The following is a 23,986-nucleotide window of genomic DNA, read 5'->3' on the forward strand; positions in this document are numbered from 1 at the left end:
CCCTGGAGTGGTTTGTACGGCCGGTTGTGTGTGCAGAACGGGGTGGTACGAGAGCTAACCGAAGCCGGCCAGCCGGGGTGCATCTGTGTTCCCGCCCAGGTGTGACCCCAGCTGCTAAGGTTGGTGCACGACCACCCGCTCGGGGGCCATGACGGGGAACGGCGCACTCCGGAGACCCTGCGTCGCCAGTATCTCTGGCCCAAACTGACGCAAGACGTGGCCGCCTGGGTACAGGGCTGCCGCGCTTGTCAGCAGTGCGGACTGAAACCAGCACGATATTAGGTACCCCTAAGGCCGTTCCGCGTCAGCCGCACCAACCAGCTAGTCGGGATCGACCTACAGGGGCCATTTCCATGGTCCCATCGAGGCAACCGGTATATCCTCGTAGCGGTGGAGTATTTCACCCGCTATCCCGTGGCAGTGGCCATCCCCGATAAAACGGCCCTTGTGGTGGCCTGGGCATTCGTGGAACATTACGTACTTAAGCATGGGATCCCGGAACGAGTCCTTACCGACCAAGGTAGCGAGTTTGAGGCCGAGCTGTTCCAGGCGCTGTGCAGAGAGTTCGGAATCCAGAAGGACCGAACCACAGCGTACCACCCCCAAGCGAACGGTATGGTGGAACGCATAAACCAGACCTTAGCGGGGAAGCTCAAACGTATGGCGGCCGCAAATCAACGGGATTGGGACAAACACCTCCCCTACGCCCTATTCGCCTACGCCACCACCGTACACACATCGACGGGACAAACCCCGTTCTTAATGATGTTCGGCCGTGAGTCTCGTTTACCTGCTGTTCGGCGTTCCTCCACCCCAACCGGAGGAAGGGAGCCGCCCCGTGGGGCACCTGATGGAGACCCTGCGGGAGGCCCGAGGCCGAGCGTACCCGCAAGGGGAAGCCGCACATCGGCGGCAGGAACAGGGCACCCGACCCCACGTGGAGCCCCCCTTATTCCCGACAGGCGCTAAGGTGTGGCTACACACCCCTCACGTCGGGGCCGGGCAGGTGGGGAAACTGACGACCTACTGGCGAGGACCCTGGACCGTGGTGCGGCAGATCTCCCCCTGGACGGTACTAATCCAGGGCGGGGAGAGGGGCCGAGAGACGGTGGTCAACGTCCGCCGCTTAAAACCATGGAAAGCGGCCCCGGCCAGGGAGAACCCCGCCGCCCGAATGCCCCGAAATCCCGGGGTACCCGCACCCCCCGTGCTCGGGGGCCTTGCGCGCTACATGGGCCCCGCCGGGCCCCTGACCCCGAGGCGTCCCGATCCAGTCAGGAAACGGCGCGGGCGACGGCCCCTAAACCCTTCTGCCACTGAGTTTGTGCCCCAGCCCGCAGGTGCCGAGGGACGGGGAGAGCCATTGGAGTGGAGGAGAAGGCCGCCGCAGGAACCCCAGAGGACGGAGCCACCTGCCCAGAGACCAGCGAGGTCTGGACGGATCCCCCGGACCCCGCAGCGCTACCTCATGGGGGCAGCCCAAGCAAGGTGCTCCAGTCAACCCGGGATGGGGACTGGCACCTCGGGGGGCTATGTGATGCTGCCGCCGCGAAGCCGCTCTGCGGGCGCCCCATCTACGACCTCGCCACCACCAAGCGACGGGGCCGACACTGCTTCTCCCTCACCGCCCCTCACATAAACACACCCTCACACATTTCCCCCCCCCATAAAGCTCCGAGGGGAGGTCACCTGGCCGACAGGTTTTCACCCAGAAGCCCTCTCATAGGGATAATCTTCACGGTTTCCTGCGGCCAGGGAATTGGGCGATCTCCCCCGATACTAACTCGCATCGCGGCGCTGTGACTTGGGTTGAGGTTACATGGTCACGGCGGGGCTACCCAGCCACCGCGGTTAAAACGCACCCCCACACACGGATCGGCAGGCAGGTAGGGGGGCGCAGCCACGAACAGCGGGAAGACAAGGTGGGCGTCTGATTGGCAGGGCGAATGTGCTTGTGAATGGCCACCGGCGCAGCAGTCAGCGGCGGGCCCTTTGATATGGAAACAGGGATGTGGACGGCAATGAGGGCGCCGAGTACTGCGGTGCAAGACGAGCAATCTGATTGGCCAAGAAGGCCCGGATCAGCGAGGGCTTTGCTTTGATGTGGGTAAAGAATAAAAGGGGGATGCAGAAAGGTAAACGGTCTCTTGCTCCTGAAGTCAGCCCTCGGGACAGTCTCCAGTTCGGCCATTCAAACGTCCGTGCGACGAGTCGAGGTGTGCAGAGAGGACGAGCCCGCCGGAGCGCCGTACGCATCGAACTGAGTAAGAGGCAAAGAGAGTATTGGGATTCAGTCTAAAAACCGAAGCAGCTTAGAGCCCATCAAACTAGATAAATCGGGTACAGACCATCGGGAAATAGAGTAAGCCTGCCTTGCCGATTCCTACTGACTCAACAGTGGGTCACAGTCGGCCAGTAATACATCATAAATAACTATCTTCTTGGTTCTGTGTACGGACTAACTCCCCTTTCGAACGCCCGTCTCACAGAACCTTTAAATCACCCGTAACGAAAACCCCCAATCGGCAACGTCATTCGCCCTCCGACCACTGACCCGCCGTTCAGAGCGTGTGATTGCTGCGGGGGGTTGTGTGAGGGGAGGCGTCGCGTTTGATTGGCAGAGAGTCAACGGAGTGTTTTCAGGCGACCGTGAGCCGGCGACGAGCCATGCCCCTCTCGCGAACTCGCGGGGGTGCGACTCAAGGAGGAGAGCCGGCAGGCGACAGCCCTTATCCCGCGTGCGATGAGCACAGCGGCGGCAACAGCTGTTCACACACGAGCGAGGGATCGGGAGATGGCGGAACCCCTGCGGCCGGCGCCCAGCAGGGAGAGGCCTCGGGGGCCAGCGGCCTCAACAAAACACAAAGGGATGCATTAAAGCCACAGCGATTGTGACCATGCAAACAAAATCGACGGACCGTACAGCAAACCCAGTGGTCAGCGACACGACACAGACTCTCGCTGCTGCTGAAGCCCTCTCGTCGTGGCCAGCAGCAGCAGACCTCGACATTGGTGACATTGGCCAGATCGCTGCTGCTGATGCCATCGCACACAAGAGTCGAACGTCGTCACTGCCAGCAGTGGCCTGGAGAGCAGCACAGCAGCGGGCTGACGTTTCAAGCAACGGCCCCTGCTAAGTGGTGGGAACTGGCGCTTCACTCGTATAACAATGCAGGGGTTATAATGCGACTCGTGTGACGGCCTCCACACTGCCGATCAGAATCAGAATATGTATTTATACTGGAGGAATCTGATGAGCTATAAAGCTCTTTTCACAGATGTTCAGTAGTGCCGAGGCCTCCACTCCCTACCGCACACTTTTCGGTTCGCATAGGCCCATCATCCTGTCAGGTTGGGTACAATTAGTACCACTTTGTGAGAAGCCAACAACGCTCGCCACCACGGCGGCTGTGAGCGTTGTGCCACGACACGTGGCCGTGCCAGAGTGCCGCGTGTGTCCGACGCGCGGTGCCCCACACCTCCGATGAGCACGGCTGGCCACGTACGGTGCGAAAGAAGTTCACAATACATACCGTACATATATCATCCCTGCAGCATACATTGCTGTGAGCCCCTATGTCAACCAGTCGGTCCTTGTGACTCCTTAAATATTTGGCCCTCCAAGGACAACGAATAAGAAAAAAGCATTATTTATTTTTACACATCCCATCAGCAATGGTTCAACACAAGCATGGGTCGGTTGCGACACGCGGTGTCTCTCATCAGCGGTCAGACTTGTTTGAAGCAATGCTGAAGGTGAACTGACGGATGTTTATAGATAAGGGTTCTCTCTCTCTCTGCATTACATATGGGTCCGAGTTCGACGCAACACTCTTTAACGCACAACACAGAATAAGCCATAGCGTCGTAGCAAATAATATATGTAACGCCATAAATATATAAAGTATTTATTAAATATAAATAAAGCTGACATTTCGTTGTTAGTTTGTATTCTCCACATCGACGCTAATGGTGATTTGCCCTTAGCAGGCGAACTCTGGCTCAGATCCAGAGTGGAGTTATTTGTGTGCTGATTTTCCACGTGGAGTTTGGGTGATGTCACAAAGTGCACCACGACACCTCGCCCATCTCGCCAGGGAGCATCAGCCACCATCACGCGCACTCCCCCGGGCATCCTCGCAGCAGCGGCGGCGGCTTTTGGCTGGCCATCGATCAACGACGGCAGGCCACCGCATCGCACGCTTCTGCGGCCGTCTGGAACGCTCTCACTTCCGATATTAGGAAGCCACTGGAACTGCGCACTTTGAAATCTAGATGGGAACCTCAGTTCTTTAGAACTGCGTTTTGTGTTTAGTGTTGTCCTTCCCCTGCACCTCCGATTAGTGCGGTTGGCTGTGTACGGTGAGAAACACACATACATCACGTGATGTTACGTCATGTGTGGAATGCTTTGTGATGTTTTGGATGTGATGTTGCTATGTGTGCGTGTGTGTGATGTGGGGAGCGGTGTTGTAGTGGTTAGCGCGCTGCGCTACGAACCCGGCCAACGTAGTTCGATTCCCGCTCACGGCCAACACCAGTGAAGAATATCTGAACCGGTCCTAGGCCTCCCCTAGGTCGACTCAGCCTCAAATTAGTACCTGGTTTGGTGTATAAACATCGCCACAGGGGGAGACAAAGGCGGTCGGGCGTGGTGCTGGCCACCCACCCCCTCGTGTTCCGTTCCGGCCTTCATAGGTGCTCGCTAACAGCACTTGCCCCTACAGTCTGTTAAGGCTACACGGGCTATCTTTGTCTCTGTTTGTTTGTGTGTGATGTGAGGTGTGGCGTGATGCGTCTCGGCTCCCGCAGAGTGATCACGCGGCCTCAATCCACATCCGCGGCCAGACGCGGATTTGTAGAGGAGGAGGGGGAAGACAAAGGCGGCCCCGCGTCTCTCTCAAGCCCCCACCCCGCGTTCCTGTGAGGGTGGCGCTGCGATTACAGCGACAAAATCAACATCGCCGCCTCGGTGGCTATAGGCGAGATGTTAACTATCTCGCGTTGCATGCAGGAGGCCGTGGGTTCCATCCCGACCCCGACGCCTGCTGTGTATTTGCATGCATCTCTCTCCCCGTGGTCGCGTGGATTTTGTTCTCGTGGTTCTCCGGTTTTTCCCTCCACATTTAAAATCAACAATGCGTTTAAAGTAGATGGCTGCTTTACATTTCGACGTGATAAGCCACTTCGTTGAGCTATCATTTGTGACCAGGCCACTTTGGAAAGAGCGCAATGCAGCTCGGTGGGCACTACTCTGGTCAAAATGAAATAAAAATGGTTTAGTTTAGATGGTCGGGTTCGGCCGCGTCATGATCTGGCAACACGAATGTCGCGAACCGCTCCTAAAGAGCGATTCTCAGGGCCCCAAAATATTGCGATTAGATTCGCGACATTTCGCTTGAAGCTGCGCCAAGCATCACTCAGGACGAGGTGCAGGAATTCGGCGTACACACAACAATACATCGATGAGGTCAGAATGATTGTGCAGCTGAGAAGGCTTCCGCATTCCAGACAAAAGCGAAACTCAGACGAGCCACCGGCAATGAGATAAACACGGCGAGCGGCCGCGCGTGACTCGCCGAGTTGACGGGCTGAGACGATCACATTGGAGGGGGCATTGCGCGCCTCCCTCTCCAACAGCGGTGGGCGACTCACCGTGCCACTGCGTTAGTCCACCAGACTGCGAGCTGGTGAATGCGTTAGTCCACCAGACTGCGAGCTGGTGAATGCGTTAGTCCACCAGACTGTGAGATGGTGAGTATGTTAGTCCACCAGACTGTGAGATGGTGAATGTGTTAGTCCACCAGACTCGACTCACGTTAGCGACGCTGCTGTAGAGATATGACTATCTGTGGCATGAAAAATGAACATTGCCCGAAACGTCGCTTCCTGTGTACATTCTTTGGGTGTGATATGAGGTGAAATTACATTTAGTGTAGAAAAATCCGCATGAAATGACGTACATACGCAGTTTGTACTCATATACGATATTTATTTGTATGTATATATATGTGTGTGACTTGCTTGCTTTTCTATACTTTGCACTCTTATCGGTTACTTTGTATTATTTGCTTTTGTAACTTTCTGACCCCGTGTCCCTACTGGACATCTGTGAAAAAAGCGCTTCATAGCTCATCGGATTCCTCCTGCAGTGTCAATAAAGATTCTGATTCTGAATGGCATCTTGAGACGCTGCGCTCACAGACAAACTCGGCGTGGTGTGCGCGCAGTGCATCTCGCGGGGCGCTCGTGTGGTGGCGGGTGTTGTGTGTAAGAAACCGGCTCGGTGAGAAGATAAGAGGAGGTCGCTTTTGAGTCTGGACTTGAACAGGGGCAGAGAGTCGACAGCACGGACGGCTTGGCAAAGGGAGCTCCGCTCCGGCTCGCGGGGATAGCAGAGGCTCTGGGCGAGGTAGGCTCGGACCACGCACGCCTCCCGTGAGGGACAGACTGATCATTCGCGAACGCGCACGATCTCAACTAAACTATTTTATTTTACCAGCTAATGCCCACTCAGCTGTGCAGCTGTTTCTCAGAAGCAAGTTGGCCACACATGATAGCACGACGAAGCGGCGTATCACGTGGAAATGAAGAGCAGCAGCCAACACGCAAACACCAAATATAGAGCAGGCGTCAGGGTCGGGATCGAACCCACGATGTCCTGTACACCAGGCGAGGGAGTTGACATCTCATCAGGGGCACAGATCGAACCCACGACCTCCTGTATACCAGGCGAGGGAGTTAATATCTCATCAGGGTCGGGATCAAACCCACGACCTCCTGTATACCAGGCGAGGGAGTTGACATCTCATCAGGGTCACAGATTGAACCCACGATGTCCTGTGTACCAGGCGAGGGAGTTAACATCTCATCAGGGTCACAGATCGAACCCACGACCTCCTGTACACCAGGCGAGGGAGTTAACATCTCCTAGTCACTGCGGCGACCCTGGTGCAGCAAACGCGACTGCACCACAGGGGCAGCGGTTCGGCCGGGCGGGGGGGGTCGGTGACGCGGTCATTCCCCGTGGCCCCGCGCCAAGTGTCGCTCGTATCGGCCACTCTGTGTTGTGTCATTCCAATGGCAACTTCGCCTTCGACTATGCGAGTTCAACCCCCGATTAAGCTTGTAGAGCTGAATGGAGGTCAAAAGAACTCAGACACCCCCTTGTTGTGAGAGACTCAACGCAGAAGATGCCTGGGTTTAATCTTCCACGAAACTCACTGTCCACCCTAAACCACATCCACTGCATAGACCACGGCAGTAGATGCGGATACCTGATGCACAAATGAAATGTAAAATACTCTCCAGCAGCAGTGTGCGACTGTGGTGGTCATCCAGAACAGACCGTGCCGCGTGGAACGCGCAATGCCCCGAACCACAAGTAGGGAGGAGACATCACAGCGATGATGCTACTCCACTCAGCTACTCCTGGTGCGGTGATCTGCTGGCTTGACCACCTGGATGTGAGATCGTAGTCGTGGCTCTGCATCTACATCAGCAGCCCTACGACAAGAAGAAGAATGAAGACTAATGTCAATCAACGATGACAGCGTCGCCTCTATGCAGTTGCTGGGGAGTTGATGATGGTGGTGGTGACGATGGTGGTGGTGATGGTTACATCAACACGGTGGTGCAAGGTGGCTGCGAATAGCGGAGGCATTCATCCAGCAGTGGATTGACCAGAGCTACTGAACATCACGATCGCGATGACACGACGAGCTAGGAGCTACGCATTTCTGCGATGGGTTTCCACGCAATAAGCCATTTCGTTTAGTTATCATTTGTGGCCATATCGCTTCTGAAAAAAGGCTAATAGCTCAGAGGGCTTTACCTGTTAAGATACAAAAAATAGTTTAACTTAATTTGTATTTGTTTTTAAGTTATTTGTTCACCTTTCCTATAATCTGCACTGGTGTCGTGTTTTGTATTGTGTGTTGTTGTAACGTTCTGACCTGTCCCCTTACTGGAGATCTATGAAACAAATCGCAACGGTGACGCGGCGTGGAGACGCGCGCCTTGGGGCCACGACGCCGGGGACAACGGCTCAGGACCCCCAGGGCTCAGGGCCCACAGGGCTCAGGACCCCAGGGCTCAGGGCCCCCAGGGCTCAGGACCCCCAGCGCTCAGGGCCCCCAGGGCTCAGGGCCCCAGTGCTTAGGGCCCCTAGGGCTCAGGACCCCCAGCGTTCAGGACCCCCAGGGCTCAGGGCCCCCAGGGCTCAGGACCCCCAGCGCTCAGGGCCCCCAGGGCTCAGGGCCCCAGTGCTTAGGGCCCCCAGGGCTCAGGACCCCCAGCGCTCAGGACCCCCAGGGCTCAGGGCCCCCAGGGCTCAGGACCCCAGGGCTCAGGGCCCCCAGGGCTCAGGACCCCCAGCGCTCAGGACCCCCAGGGCTCAGGGCCCCCAGGGCTCAGGACCCCCAGCGCTCAGGGCCCCCAGCGCTCAGGACCCCCAGGGCTCAGGGCCCCCAGGGCTCAGGACCCCCAGGGCTCAGGACCCCCAGCGCCCCGGGCACTCATCCCGCGCGAGCGTCACTCCAGCCTCGTGGCCCCTCCAGGCCCCGCTGTTGTGTCCGCGCCTCTTATGTAACTGCGCTCAGATGAGCGAGCCGCGGCACACAACGAGGTGGCGGCGATGTCTTCTCGCGTGGCTTCTCTCTTTATCTATTTATTTATTCATTCCCCGTACTTGTTTCCTGTTGGATCGCGCGTTATTAATCCCGCTGGGAGCCCGGGGGGGGGGGCTGAGGTGGGAGGGGAGACGACGCTGGGGGAACCTCGAGCGGCGTCCCCGCGACGCGGGAAGCAGCAGCAGGCAGCAGCAGTAGCAGGCAGCAAGCAGCAGTAGCAGCAATAGCAGCAAGCAGCAGTAGCAGCAGGCAGCAGCAGCGGGCAGCAGCAGACAGCAGCAGTAGCAGCAAGCAGCAGTAGCAGCAGGCAGCAGTAGCAGCAAACAGCAATAGCAGCAGGCAGCAGCAGCAGGCAGCACACAGCAGTAGCAGCAGCAAGCAGTAGCAGCAGCAGCAGTCCGCAGCAGAGCGCCGCCAGCTCCGTCTCGCGCCCCAGCGTGCCCACGCCGGTGACAGCCACCGCCGTCTATCCCGCCAACTACCGCACCAACTACCCAATCATTAACCCACCATCTACCCCGCCAAGCAGACCACCAACTACCGCACCAACTACCCACGAGTTACCCACCAGTCACCTCATCATCTATCCCTCCAAGTAGCCCACCATATATCCCACAAATCTACCCACCAAACAGACCACCATCTACCCCACCGCGCCTGGCTCCAAAGAAGGCGAGGAGGCGTTGAGAAGCAACGCGTCTCCTCGCTCCTTCTGTCATTCACCAGAGTGAGCGCGGCTCGCGATGATGAACTTCACGTCTTCGCTGCACGCGCCGCCCGCGCGCCCCACGTCGTTCTTCATCGAGGACATCCTCCTGCACAAGCCCAAGCCCGCGGCGCGGGACTTCGCCTTTCTGGGGGGCGCCGCGGGCCCCCCGCGATTCACGCTTCTCGACTGCGGCTACTCGGCCCTGCTGGGGGGGCCCGCTCTGATCCCCGCGCCGCAGCCGCTGCCCCCCCTGCACCGGCCAGACCCGCACCCCCACCCCTACCTCCTCGCCGCACAGGGTAGGACCCGCTCCACTCTCTCCACTCTCTCCCCGCTTCCTCTCTCCTCTCCCTTCTCTCCCTGTTCCACTCTCTCCACTCTCCCCGCTCGAGCTGCGCCGCTCAAGTTGAACGTCGCCTGCCACCGGTTGCGAGCAGCTGCGACGCGGTGTGGAGTAAGACATCGCCACTCGGGAGACAAAGGTGGCCGGGCGCGTGTATTAGTTTTTTGTGTATATTTATATTCGTGTGCATATATGTGTGCGTGTGTGTACCGTATGCGTGTATTTGTATATATTTGTGTGCGTGTGTATGCGCGCGCGTGTGTGTATATATTTGTGTGTAACCGTGTGTGTAAATGTGTGTGTACCTAGCCTGGCACAAGAGCCGTGGTGATGTCACTGCCACTTATTTGTGTGTATGTTTGTCTTTGTGTATATATGTGCGCGTGTTTGTGTATATTGCGTGTATGTATTGTGTATATTGCGTATGTATATTGTGTGAGTTGTGTGTATCGTGTGTTTATATAATGTGTATATTGTGTGTGTGTTTTGTGTGTATTGTGTGTCTATGCAATATGTATTTTGCGTGAGTTTTATGTGGATTGTGTGTTTATAGAATGTGTATATTATGTGCATATTGTGTTTATTGTGTGTAGTGTGTATATATAATGTGTATACTGTGTGTGTATTGTGTGTCTATGTAATATGTATATTGTGTGCATATTGTGTATGTATGTGCACGCAGGCGCGTGTATTGTGTGTGTATCATGTGTGTATATTGTGTATGTATATTATCTGCGTATTGTGTGCATGTTTTGTGTATATTGTGTATATATATATAGTGTGTGTATATATATAGTGGCTTTATTGTGTGTGTATGTTGTGTGTATATTGTGTGTGTGTATATATAGTGTGTTTATTGTGTGTGTGCATGTTGTGTGTATATTGTGTGTGTATGTTGTGTGTATATTGTGTGTTCATGTTGTGTGTATATTGTGTGTGTGTATGTTGTGTGTATAGTGTGTAGGTGTATATAGTGTGTTTATTGTGTGTGTATATATAGTGTGTTTATTGTGTGTGTGTATGTTGTGTGTGTGTGTATAGTGTGTTTATTGTGTGTGTGTGCATGTTGTGTGTATATTGTGTGTGTGTATATATAGTGTATTTATTGTGTGTGTGCATGTTGTATGTATATTGTGTGTGTGTGCATGTTGTGTGTATATTGTGTGTGTGCATTGTGTGTATATTGTGTGTATGTTGTGTGTATATTGTGTGTGTATGTTGTGTGTTTATTGTGTGTGTATATATGTAGTGTATTTATTGTGTGTGTGTATGTTGTGTGTATATTGTGCGTGTGTGTATGTTGTGTGTATATTGTGTGTATATAGTGTGTTTATTGTGTGTGCATGTTGTGTGTATATTGTGTTTGTATGCTGTGTGTATATTGTGTATGTGTATATTGTGTGTGTATGGTGTGTGTATATTGTGTGTGTGCATGTTGTGTGTATATTGTGTGTGTGTATGTTGTGTGTATATTGTGTGAATATATATTACGAGTCACGTAGGGTTATTTAATTTATTTTAACAAAACGTTCAAACTGACTTCCATAAACGTTGATGTGTTAATGATCTACTGGAATTAACGGAGGATATGACAGCTGCCTTCAGCACACAAACACGAATATAACGTATACGTCCTTAGGACAAATTCGTTTCCATTTTAAACGTCAGCTGAAAAGGAAAGAAATATCTAAATTAATAATGCTATAAATTAAACTGCTTTTGTATATGCCAGTGTTAAAATAAGTCAATAACCCTGTGTGTCCTGGCTATTGAGCCACCCTTTATAGGCGCGTGTATTGCGTGTGTACATATATATAATGTGTACTCGTGTGTGTGTGTATAATGTGTCCTCGTGTGTGTGTGTGTATATAATGTGTCCTCGTGTGTGTGTATGAATATATTTATGTGTGTGTGTATATATACTGTGTACCGTGTGTGTATATATAATGTGTTCTCGTGTGTGTATAATGTGTACTCGTGTGTGTGTATATAATGTGTCCTCGTGTGTGTCCGCGTGTGTGTGTGTATGAATATATATGTGTGTGTGTATATACAGTATACTGTGTACCGTGTGTGTCCGTGTGTGTGTATATATATATTATGTGTACTCGTGTGTGTATTTAATGTGTACTCGTGTGTATATGTAATGTGTACTTGTGTGTTTGTGTATATATAATGTGTACTCTTGTATGTGTATATACTGTGTGCGTTGGAAGCGTTAGTGTCGCGGTTAGCGCACTGCGCGATGAACCCGGCTTACGGCCGACATCAGCGACGAATATTATTGAAACGATTCCGTGCCCCACGTAGATCGACTCAGCCTTAAACGAGTATTTTGTGCGGCGTGTGACATCACAATTGGGGAGACAAAGGCGGCCGGGCATAGCGTTAGCCACCCCACAACACCTCGTGCGCTGTTCAACTCTTGATGGTAGCCCACGACCGCCTCTTGCCCCAACAGTCTGTTTAGTCTACACGGTGAACCTTTGTCTTTGTGTGTGTGTGCACGTACGTGTGCTGCGCGCGCACGATTTTCTGTTTGTCATTTGTGTATACGTGTTTTTGTGCATACGTGTTCGCTGTGTGTTTAGTTGTGTTTGTTTTTCCTATTATGGTGCGCGTGTATATGTTCTGTGTGTTCGTGTGTACGCGCATGTGTGTGCTGGCGTTGTCTACTGGACTTCTGTGAAAGAGAGTTTATAGCTCATCGGATACGTCCGTATAACAATAATAATTTATAAAGCGCCTTTAAACAATCGTTCTCATGGCGCTAAATACTGATTCTGATTCTGTGTTCGCGTGGGTGTGATTGTTTTGTGTGTGTGTCTGTGAATGTTAAGGGAAGCGGTAGTGTAGCGGTTAGCGCGCTGCGCTTCAAGAGTTCGATTCCCGATCACGGTCGACACCAGTGACAAATTATCTGAACGGGTCCTGGGCCTCCCTTAGGTCGACTCAGCCTAAAATGAGTACCCGGTGGGATGCGCAACTATCGCCACTAGGGAGACAATGTTGACCACCCACCCCATCGTGTGCCGTGCCGGTCTTCATACAGTGAGGGAAAACAGTATTTCATCCCCTGCTGATTTTGTATGTTTGCCCACTGACAAAAAAAATGATTAGTCTATAATTGTAATGGTATGTTTATTTGAACAGTGAGGGACAGAATAACAACAAAAAAATCCACAAAAACGCATGTCAAAAATGTTATAAATTGATTTGTATTTTAATGAGGGAAATAAGTATTTGACCCCCTCTCAATCAGAAAGATTTCTGGCTCCCAGGTGTCTTTTATACAGGTAACGAGCTGAGATTAGGAGCACACTCTTAAAGGGAGTGCTCCTAATCTCAGCTTGTTACCTGTATAAAAGACACCTGTTCACAGAAGAAACCAATCAATCAGATTCCAAACTCTCCACCATGGCCAAGACCAAAGAGCTCTCCAAGGATGTCAGGGACAAGATTGTAGACCTACACAAGGCTGGAATGGGCTACAAGCAGCTTGGTGAGAAGGTGACAATAGTTGATGCCATTATTCGCAAATGGAAGAAACACAAAAGAACTGTCAATCTCCCTCGGCCTGGGGCTCCATGCAAGATCTCACCTCGTGGAGTTGCAATGATCATGAGAACGGTGAGGAATCAGCCAAGAACTACACGGGAGGATCTTGTCAATGATCTCAAGGCAGCTGGGACCATAGTCACCAAGAAAACAGTTGGTAACACACTACGCCGTGAAGGTCTGAAATCCTGCAGCGCCCGCAAGGTCCCCCTGCTCAAGAAAGCACATATACATGCCCGTCTGAAGTTTGCCAATGAACATCTGAATGATTCAGAGGACAACTGGGTGAAAGTGTTGTGGTCAGATGAGACCAAAATGGAGCTCTTTGGCATCAACTCAACTCGCCGTGTTTGGAGGAGGAAGAATGCTGCCTATGACCCCAAGAACACCATACCCACCGTCAAACATGGAGGTGGAAACATTATGCTTTGGGGGTGTTTTTCTGCTAAGGGGAAAGGACAACTTCACCGCATCAAAGGGACGATGAACGGGGCCATGTACCGTCAAATCTTGGGTGAGAACCTCCTTCCCTCAGCCAGGGCATTGAAAATGGGTCGTGGATGGGTATTCCAGCATGACAATGACCCAAAACACACGGCCAAGGCAACAAAGGAGTGGCTCAAGAAGAAGCACATTAAGGTCCTGGAGTGGCCTAGCCAGTCTCCAGACCTTAATCCCATAGAAAATCTGTGGAGGGAGCTGAAGGTTCGAGTTGCCAAACGTCAGCCTCGAAACCTTAATGACTTGGAGAAGATCTGCAAAGAGGAGTGGGACAAAATCCCTCCTGAGATGTGTGCAAACCTGGTGGCCAACTACAAGAAACGTCTGACCTCTGTGATTGCCAACAAGGGTTTTGCCACCAAGTACTAAGTCATGTTTTGCAGAGGGGTCGAATACTTATTTCCCTCATTAAAATGCAAATCAATTTATAACATTTTTGACATGCGTTTTTCTAGATTTTGTTGTTGTTATTCTGTCTCTCACTGTTAAAATAAACCTACCATTAAAATTATAGACTGATCATTTCTTTGTCAGTGGGCAAACGTACAAAATCAGCAGGGGATCAAATACTTTTTTCCTTCACTGTAGGTGATACTCGCTAACAGTACTTGCCCCAACAGTCTGTTAAAGCTATACGGGGGATCTTTGCATTTGCATGTTAGTGCTAATGGCACCACGCTTTGCGTGCAGTGCCAACCCTGCAGGACAGGGTGTGTGAGTGCCGGCCAAAGGATAAGGTTACTTGAGGCCATGGTACTCTGGTTGACCCGGGAGGACACGTGCCCAGTTAAGTCTACAAAGGGGCCCCAAGTGGGGGCTAGGAGTGGTCACGTGGTTGGGACCCAGATCCTTCCCGAAGATTCTAGAAGGTGGTCATGGCCAAGGGCGGAGCCGGCCATGCTACAGAGAATATAAGCCGGGTCCCGGGAGGGACCAGGGTTGGTGTTCATCCTGGAAGTAACCTTCATCTACCTTCTCCATTCAACGAGTCTCCAACACGTAGACCCGGACCCAAGCTGTTGGTCCCAGTCCATAGTAGCAGTTACGTTGTGACTAGTGTAGTTAGCCTGGTGGTCACCACTATAGGTTGTTATTCTGTTAAGGGGAAGTTACTCCATATGTTGGAGTGAATAAATGTGTTGCCTCCAAGGCTACGTCTGCGACTCAGTTGAACACATTACAACTGGTGTCGGAAGTGGCCAAACTTTATTTTGGCAGTAACATAGGCCGAGTTAGGTTATGCTTACGCGACGCAGACTACATACCAGGATGTTGTTGGACGATGAGGACGACGAAGGCGTTATTCCTCAGACGGCCCCGGGGATGGCGACCCTGGAGAAAGGGAGTGAGGCGCTGTCGGCTGAGCATCGCGACGGCCATCTCAGTGACAGCTCACCGCCGTCAGGGAAAGAGCTCTGCACTTTCCGCACCCGCCTCGCGGAACTCCTCAAAGCCGTGGCCACGATGGTCGCGGAGCTCGACCGCGAAGAGCCAGCAATGAAGGAGAGAGCACCGGAGCTGCGTGGGGTCGTGCATCCCGTCGCCGTTTCCCACCAGCGGGAAAGCTCCGTGGCGCAGCCCGCACACGCGGCCGCCATTTTGTTCACGGACCGGGGTGGAGAGCCCACCAAATCTGCGACTACACCGAGTTGACCTGTTGAGATTCCATCCCTCAGGTGACGTTTACCTTTTGTTAAAACAAATTCAGCCGCCGGAGGCGACTGGGTGGCCTTCAAGCGCCGGTTCCAGACGAACTGCGACTTGGCAGGGTGGACGGAGGCAGATGAGCTGAGAGCGCTGCCTGCCGCGCTTGATGACGATGCCCTGGTGGCGTTTCTCACCATCCTGCCATCGGAAAGGGCCACGCTACAACAAGCCTTTGCTCAAATGGCGGCAATCTATGAACCGCCGTCAAACGTTCGCCACAAGTTCGCTGCACGGAAGAGGGGGGAGGCCAAGATGCCCCTCGCCTTCTGTAGCACACCATTGGCGCTAGCGCAGGCGGCCTTCCCGAAGATGGACCACGACGGAGTCGACTCGCTGGTCCACGAGAGATTGTTGATGTTGGCAAAGGACCTCAACGTCGTCTTGATTTGTCTTCTCTCAAGGTTGCAAGATGCATCCAGGCGCACCTGCTCTTGCAACGACATAAGGGGTTGGTGGTATGTACCGCGCCTCGTGAGGCGCGTGATACACCCGAAGATGTGAAGCCCGTCCAAGCCTGCGCAAGGCGGAGGCTGGCGGGGGGACGGCATGGTGCAACGGGATGAACAACAACAATGGCGGAAGACCTCTCCTCGTCCTGGGGGCGGGCTTGTCGTGTGCTACAACTGCGGCCTGCCGGGACAGGTCTCATCGGGCTGCCGCGTGCCTCGACAATGCCTCCCCGGACCACCGCCATCATCCGCCTGACCGTCCTTCACTCCACTATATCCAAAGGCAAGTCGTGACACATCACACACTCGGCCCCTGAATCCACCTCACTCATCGCATTCGGATGGTTTTTATTCCCATTGTGTGTCGGGGGCATGAGGGTTCAGATTTTGCTCGGGCTGACTGGCCGCTCCGACCGAGTCAGTGGTCAGAGTTGGCCCATAGGGTGGTTGCCATGGCCACAGGTTCATCCACTGTTATCGGAATGATAGAGGGGGTTAAAATCAGAATGCTCGTCGAGACTGGTGCGTCCGCGACTATAATTTCCAAGTTGATTTTTAGCATCCTGCCCCCTAAATGTCGGACCCTATGTCCCGTCAGGGTTCCATGCTTTGCCGCAAATGGCGGCTCATTGAGCATCATTGGGAATATAACAGCAGAGGTGTGTATTGGAGACAGAGGTGGGACAAAGTCATTGTTATGCAAGTCCAAGTCGAGTCGCAAGTCATCAAATTCATGACTCGAGTCTGACTCGAGTCCAAGTCACATGACTCGAGTCCACATCTCATAGGTGGGACAAAGTCATTGTTATGCAAGTCCAAGTCGAGTCGCAAGTCATCAAATTCATGACTCGAGTCTGACTCGAGTCCAAGTCACATGACTCGAGTCCACACCTCTGATTGGAGATATCAAATTTATGGGACCAGTTCTTGTATCAATGTCCCATGTTGTTCCTTGCTTGCTCGGGACTGACTTTCTGGGGAAGATTCCCCTGAAATTTTTTATTGATCAAGGTTGCCTCGAGTTACCATCGGGCCGTCGCATGGCCTTTTTGCCTTGTCCTACTCATTTGTGCATGGCCAACGCTACTGTACAAGCGCTTGTGAGTACGACTGTAAATATTCCCCCCGGCGTGCAAATGTTGGTTCCTTTAAGATTGCGGAAGCCGCTAGACCAGGAGGCGTCTGCGGGAGGAATCCTTCTAGTACCCTCAAACAAAGCCATTCGTGGGTTGACGTTGGTAGGGGCCAAGGAATCCAATGACCAGGAACCGATCTTAATTTTAGAACTTTCGTGACTGCAGGAATTATTATTTCTTTCGGTTAAGTCACGTCTAAAGATAAAATAATAAATTAAATTAAATAATAGAATACGACGTTTCGATTGCAACACAAGCAATCATCATCAGGTATAATGAAATAGCAACATAAAATCTAACCAGAAAACTATAGACAGACATATTAGCAGACAGATATCACCAAGATACATAGCGAGAGCGACACAGGTAACAGAGAGGGGTGATCGTCTCTGTGTGGTGGCCTTAAATAGACAGAGGGGGGGGGCGGAGGCAGAGAGAGGGAGGAGGGTTAGAGAAAAAATTAGCATATCAATGAGTGGTCAACAGACGTGGTGCTGCGAATGCGATGGCACGGCAAGCAAGCCTGAAAATCAGGAGAAGGACACACTAAAATTAAATAACCTAGTAAAATATCGAAATGTAATGTAATACAACACAGAGGGTCGGTCAACACACAATTAACGCATAGCCTGGTTGATTACGTATTTCAAAGATTGCTAAGTTAGAATTTAAGTGTGAACAATCTAAAGAGAGGACACAGGCAGAGAAAACAAGTCGCCAGAGAGAGAGAAAAAAGATAAGCTTAAAACTTCCCCGTAGAAGTGGTTCAATCTTAATTTTAGAACTTTCGTGACTGCAGGAATTATTATTTGTTTCTTTCGGTTAAGTCACGTCTAAAGATAAAATAATAAATTAAATTAAATAATAGAATACGACGTTTCGATTGCAACACAAGCAATCATCATCAGGTATAATGAAATAGCAACATAAAATCTAACCAGAAAACCCTCCTCCCTCTCTCTGCCTCCGCCCCCCCCTCTGTCTATTTAAGGCCACCACACAGAGACGATCACCCCTCTCTGTTACCTGTGTCGCTCTCGCTATGTATCTTGGTGATATCTGTCTGCTAATATGTCTGTCTATAGTTTTCTGGTTAGATTTTATGTTGCTATTTCATTATACCAGGAACCGTTTATTCAGGTCCTAAATGCAGGGTTGGACACGTCTCTCATTCAGAAGGGCACCGTGCTAGCCCATGCGTCGCCGACGCTTCGCGAGGGAAACATCATTGGCGGTGTGGGGGTCGCATCGAATATGAAGCTGCAACAGGCTTCCGATGAAAAGTGGATGGATACACTTTGTTCTGAAAATTCGGAATTATCCGAGTCCCAGAGGAAGGAGTTGAGGGCGCTTTTACGTGAATTCTCCAATGTGTTTAGCAAGGGCGAATTTGACATCGGCCGCACTATGCTTTTGAGTCACCACATCGATACGGGTGACGACGCTCCCGTCCAGCAGAACCCCTACTGGCTGAGCCCTACGGAAAAAGAACACTTACGGCTGGTGGTTGATGAAAGTTTGGCCCGCCGATATTATCTCGCCGTCTACCAGCCCGTGGGGAGCCCCAATTGTTCTTGTTAAAAAGCAGGATGGTAGTTTGCGCTTCTTTGTCGACTTCCGTAAGCTTAATAAGATCTCTGTGACCGACGCGTACCCCCTTCCTCGAATGGACGATTCCCTGGATGCTCTAGCAGGAGCACATTATTTTTATACTCCTGACCTCCTATCCGGATTTTGGCAGTTGCCCCTAGATGAATCCTCTAAGCCCAAGACAACCTTCCGTACACCACAAGGCTTGATAATTGGTTCTTTACCCTTCTATCTGGCAACAAAACTGACACCTTTTGTTTTGTTGCCAGATAGAAGGGTAAAGAACCAATTATCATATTTTTACTGGCAAATGAGGTTCCCATACCACAAGGCTTACTTGAATTTAATCGGCTTCTGATGGGTCTTCATTCCGCTCCGGTTATGTTCCAGCGATTGATGGAACTGGTTCTAGCTGGCCTCCAGTGGGACTCGTGCCTGACATATCTGGATGATGTTATTGTTTTTAGCTGTACGGTTAAAGAACATCTGCAATGGTTACGTGCTGTCTTTCTTGAAATGCATGCGGCGAACCTCAAATTTTAACTGCAGAAGTGTCACCTGGTCCAACATTGTCGTGCCCATTGCCCTGCAGGGTAAAATCATCTGGGTGGTGCACGAGCGACTGTTGCACCTGGGTGTGCATAAGACGCTCGCCACACTTAAGCTCGACTTTTTCTGGCCTGGCATGGCGGAAGATGTCGCTAATGTATTGAAGGGGTGTGTGCGGTGCGCGCGGCGGAAACCCCCATCTAAAGCCTATTGTTCAGCGTTGCAATCCATCCAAGTTTCCCGCGTAAATAAGCTGGTCGCTCTTGATATACTTGGTCCATTTCCTACTACCCCTCACGGCAACAAGTATTTACTGGTGGGCGTCGAATATTTTTTGCGATGGCCGATGGCCTGGCCACTTCCCAACCAGTCGGCGGCGGCCATCACCGAGGCATTCCTCAATGGCTGTGTGATGGACAAGGGTGCCCCTGAGCACCCTCTGACTGATCAGGGTAAAAATAATTATTCTGAATTGCTGCGGGAGGTGTGTGATTTGTTGGGAACAAATAAAGTATGTACGTCACCTACCACCCCAAGATGGATGAAATGGTGACCTGATGTTGAGCCATCAGGTCAGCGAGTCCCAGCTTGACTGATACTTGCATGTTCACGGGGTCCTGGCTGCCTATAGAATGGCCCCTCACGCATCCACCGGCTACTCGCCATTTTCTTTTATGTACGGTAAAGAACACGACCCCCCCCCCCCCATTAATGTCCAATTACGAGCCGCGCCAAGCAAGGCTAAATCTCAAATTTCGGAGTCTATGCACCTCACCCTTCAGAGGCTTTCGGAAGCGCGTGAAGCTTCCAGGGAAAATTCCAATTCGCGCCAATTGGCAAATGAGCGGCTGAGGCATCTCTGTCTTTCCGGACATGAGTGGGCTCCAGGTGACAGAGTCTGGCGCACTGTCCCCAGGTACCGGTGGGTACGTCACCCAAATTGTTTAAACCCTGGAGGGGGCGGGTTGATGTAATTCTGGTCGTTCGGCCCCTGTGTGTTCAAATTCGCTGGCGTCGACGGAGTAGGTTTGTACATCCCTCTCGCCTCAAGCCTTTCATCGTGCCACGTGAATTCATCTCATCTCCACTACGCAAGGGCCGAGTGTTGGGTGTGTCGGGCGAGCTGAGGTGTGTGCCCGCTGAGGTTGGTCCTCAGGGGAGTCATGTGATCCCGTCCTCAGGTTCCGCGCGTTTAACATCCCCCAAGCCGCCACCTGTGATGTCTCCGCAAGCATCGGGAGCGTAAGGCCCATCTGCCCGGCCGATTGGAGAGTACGCCCACCTCACCTGGGGGCCCGGCCACAAGGACTCGATCAAAGACTCTTCAGTTTTCATGATCCCCATACACACACACTCCCACATCATCAGTTGGTTTTCACACTCGGCATGTCGTATTGGTCATTGGCTGAACCTGGCCTTTATTGTGCTTGCGAGTGTTGTTTGCCTATTGTTGTTCTGTACTTCTGTCCCCTTCCCCCGTTCGTCTCTGTTTATATTGTATATATGGGATGGGGTATTTATTTGTTGAGGCACACGAAGAGGTTTTATTTGTTTTGTTGAGGGGCGGTTGACAGCCGGGACGGCTGAGTTATACGAAGGGGGGGTTGATGTCGTGACATCACGGGATGTCAACGTGCAGTGCCGGCCCTAGAGAGGCACAGCGTGCGGTGTAACGACATCGCGGATACCACAATGGTGTGGGTGTAGTACCGGCCCTAGAGGGGCCCGGTGAGCGCTGATTGATAGCGCTGGATGGCACCACGCTTGGCGTGCAGTGCCAGCCCCTACATGATAGGGTGTGTGAGTGCCGGCCGAAGGAATGAGGTTACTCGAAGCCATGGCACTCTGGTTGACCCGGGAGGACACGTGACCAGTTAAGTCTAAAAAGGTGCCCCAAGTGGGGGTTAGGGGTGGTCATGTGGTTGGGACCCATATCCTTTCCGAGGATTCTAGAAGGTGGTCATGGCCAAGGGCGGAGCCAGCCATGCTACAGAGAATATAAGCCGGGTCCCGGGAGGGACCGGGGTTGGTGTTCATCCTGGAAGAAACCTTCATCTACGTTCTCCGATCAGCGAATCTCCAACACATGGACCCGGACCCAAGCTGTTGGTCCCGGTCCGTAGTAGCCGTTACGTTGTAACTAGTGTAGTTGGCCTGGTGGTCAACACCTGGCTAACTACAGAGGGATACAAAGGCGGCCGGGCGTAGTCCTGGCCAACCTCCTGGTATGCTGTGCCGGTCTTCATAGGTGCTGTTATTCGCTAACAGCACTTGCCCTGAGAGTCGGTTAAGGCTATACAGGATGTCTTTGTGTGGTGAGTAAGCGTGAGTGTCGTGGTGGTCTATGTGCATGCTGCACTCGCTAGCTTAACTTCATACGCTCTACGAGTTAGGCTACTTTGGAGTAGGGGTTATCGGCGTAAGGCACTACCACGAGTATATATTCAAATGGGGACGCGAGGGGGTGAGGTGGGTACGTGGTGCCAAGGTCCGGGATATGCGGCTCCAATGTCGCAACGCATTTCACGTCGAGCGACGGATTCCCTGCATCACATTTCAGGTCCACATTTGGGGTATTGAATTCGAACTTTTTCATAATGTTTGTAAACGCCAATCATAATTTAATTAAAACAAAAACATGTTCTGCTAATATAAGGCATTGTCTTTGAAGCGTATTGGTCCACACCAGAGACAGCCTTCTCTATGGCCGGGTCTCACGAGTGTTACACCAGAGGACGACAAAAGGCGAACAGCACAAGGACAATGCCACTATCAGGACATGCATAGCTCGGGGTGAGCAGCTACAACATGGGACCTTTCTTGCCAGTATCAAAGTATGAAAAAACAAGAAGGGGTTTGACTCTTCCTGGCAATAAAACAAGAAGTGTTCAGATGTTCAAACACCAAATATAAACCTTTTGTTTGCATGTTCACCACAAGTACGTGTGGTTAATGCAGACATCATTCCTTGCAAAAGGTTTCTATTTGGTGTTTGGACATCCTAACACCTGATGTTTTATTGCCAGAAAGGGTAAAACCTCTTCTTGTTTTTTCATACTTTGATGCAGACAAGAAAAGGTCGCACGTTATACTTTTTGGTTTTTTTCGGTAAAGTCACGTAGGTAAAAAATAAAATAAATGAAAACAACTAAATTAAATCACGTTTCGGGCGCAACACAAGCGTCCTTCTTCAGGTGGGGACAACGGAGCGAAAGCACAACCGCTTAAGTGTGTCTAAGAGATGGCTGTGACGAGGAATTATATAGTCGCGGGGGATGGAGGGAGGGAAGGAGCCATGGTGATTGTGTGGGCGGGCTGTGGACTAGGAGGCAATGATGTGAGGAACGGGGTGGGCGCAACGCACGGAGTTCAAACTGAAGCTTTGTGATGCCGGGGCGGAAGGTACGCACGTTATAATTGAATTCCCACGAGTCGCGTGACTATACTTCGCCTCGTCGGTCAGCGCGAGTTGGTTAAGTCGATTGAGGTAATTGGCAGGGTAAATACCCGTTAGCTGTGGCCAGGAATCGAACTTCGTTGGGTTCATAGCACGGTGTGCTCACCACCAGGGTAGGGCAGCTGTGAGCAGAGAGACTGCGTCGCGTTCGGTCCGTGGTCTCCACTGTTCAGGGTGGCAACTCGGAATGGAGGTGCAATAGCTCCTCCTATGTACGCATTATATAGAACTTCTTTCGCGCCGTACGTAGCCAGCCGCGCTGATCGGAGGTAGGGGGGCAAGGACAACAAACTAAACACAAAAATCAGTTCTAAAGAAATGTGTTTTTAACCTGTACATACACACACATACACATACATACACACACATATACACACACGTACACACACGTACACACATACAAGACAAAGACCCCTGTATAGCCTTAACAGACTGTAGGGGCAAGTGCTGTTAGCGAGCACCTATGAAGGCCGGCACGGCACGCGAGGGGGTGGGTGGCCAGCACCACGCCCTACCGCCTTTGTCTCCCCAGTGGCGATGTTTACACACCGCCCCAGGTACTCATTTGAGGCTGAGTCGACCTAGGGGAGGCCCAGGACCGGTTCAGATAATCGTCACTGTTGTTGGCCGTGAGCGGGAATCGAACCCGGGTGGCCGGTTTCGTAGCGCCGCGCGCTAACCGCTACACTAACACTCCCCACACACATACACACACACACACGCACATACACACACATACACGCACACACATACACACACATACAGGTGAGGCCGGGGTGAGTCCCATCTGCAGGAGTGACCTGGACGCCAGAGAGAGTCCCAGACCCCGCACGTCTCCCTGCACGCCGTGGCGCTGCGTCGCTCTCCGGCGCGTGTCTGCGTTGTGCGATTCCGTTCCCGAAGAAGCTTTCAACGCGCGGGGTGAAACGTCGGACATCGTGCCGAACAACACGCGGCACGAACAACAAAAACACGTCGGAGAGGTCCACATTTTGGACATTTTAGAATTTCGGATTTTTTTTTTTCAACGTCAATTCGGCGGCCAGGCGTGGTGCAGGCCACCCACCCCCTCTCGTGCCGTGCCCGACTGCGTGGGTGCTCGCCAACAGCACTTGCCCCCAACAGTCTGTTCAGGCTACACGGGGTATCTTTGTACACGTAGATGTGAATTTGCGTCCAACTAGAATCCATTTCTGACAGAGAGGGGGTCCTTGCCGAAGACCATCGAACTAATCACCAGAATTGATTTAAGCAAATGTGACTGCTGATGCGACGCTGGATGTCGAAACCGGCCCAGGGTGCGGTTTTACTGAACCAATGCGGCGTTTGCAGGCCGCGCGGCTGATGGGATGTGTCA

General features: G+C 52.1%; 1 protein-coding gene across 1 annotated transcript in view; it reads left to right on the forward strand.

Moving 5' to 3' along the window:
- The first annotated feature begins 8,763 nt into the window (after positions 1-8,763).
- The window catches only part of BSX (brain specific homeobox), a 36,458-nt gene continuing 21,235 nt past the window's right edge, over positions 8,764-23,986 (forward strand). Inside the window, exon 1 of the mRNA XM_078870159.1 lies at positions 8,764-9,638. Within this exon, the coding sequence (XP_078726285.1) occupies positions 9,374-9,638 (265 nt within the window). The 5' untranslated portion in view covers positions 8,764-9,373. The remainder of the gene's footprint in view (positions 9,639-23,986) is intronic.

The sequence above is a fragment of the Lampetra fluviatilis genome, chromosome 29, assembly GCF_964198595.1.
Source record: "Lampetra fluviatilis chromosome 29, kcLamFluv1.1, whole genome shotgun sequence".
In the NCBI taxonomy this organism is placed as follows: domain Eukaryota; kingdom Metazoa; phylum Chordata; class Hyperoartia; order Petromyzontiformes; family Petromyzontidae; genus Lampetra; species Lampetra fluviatilis.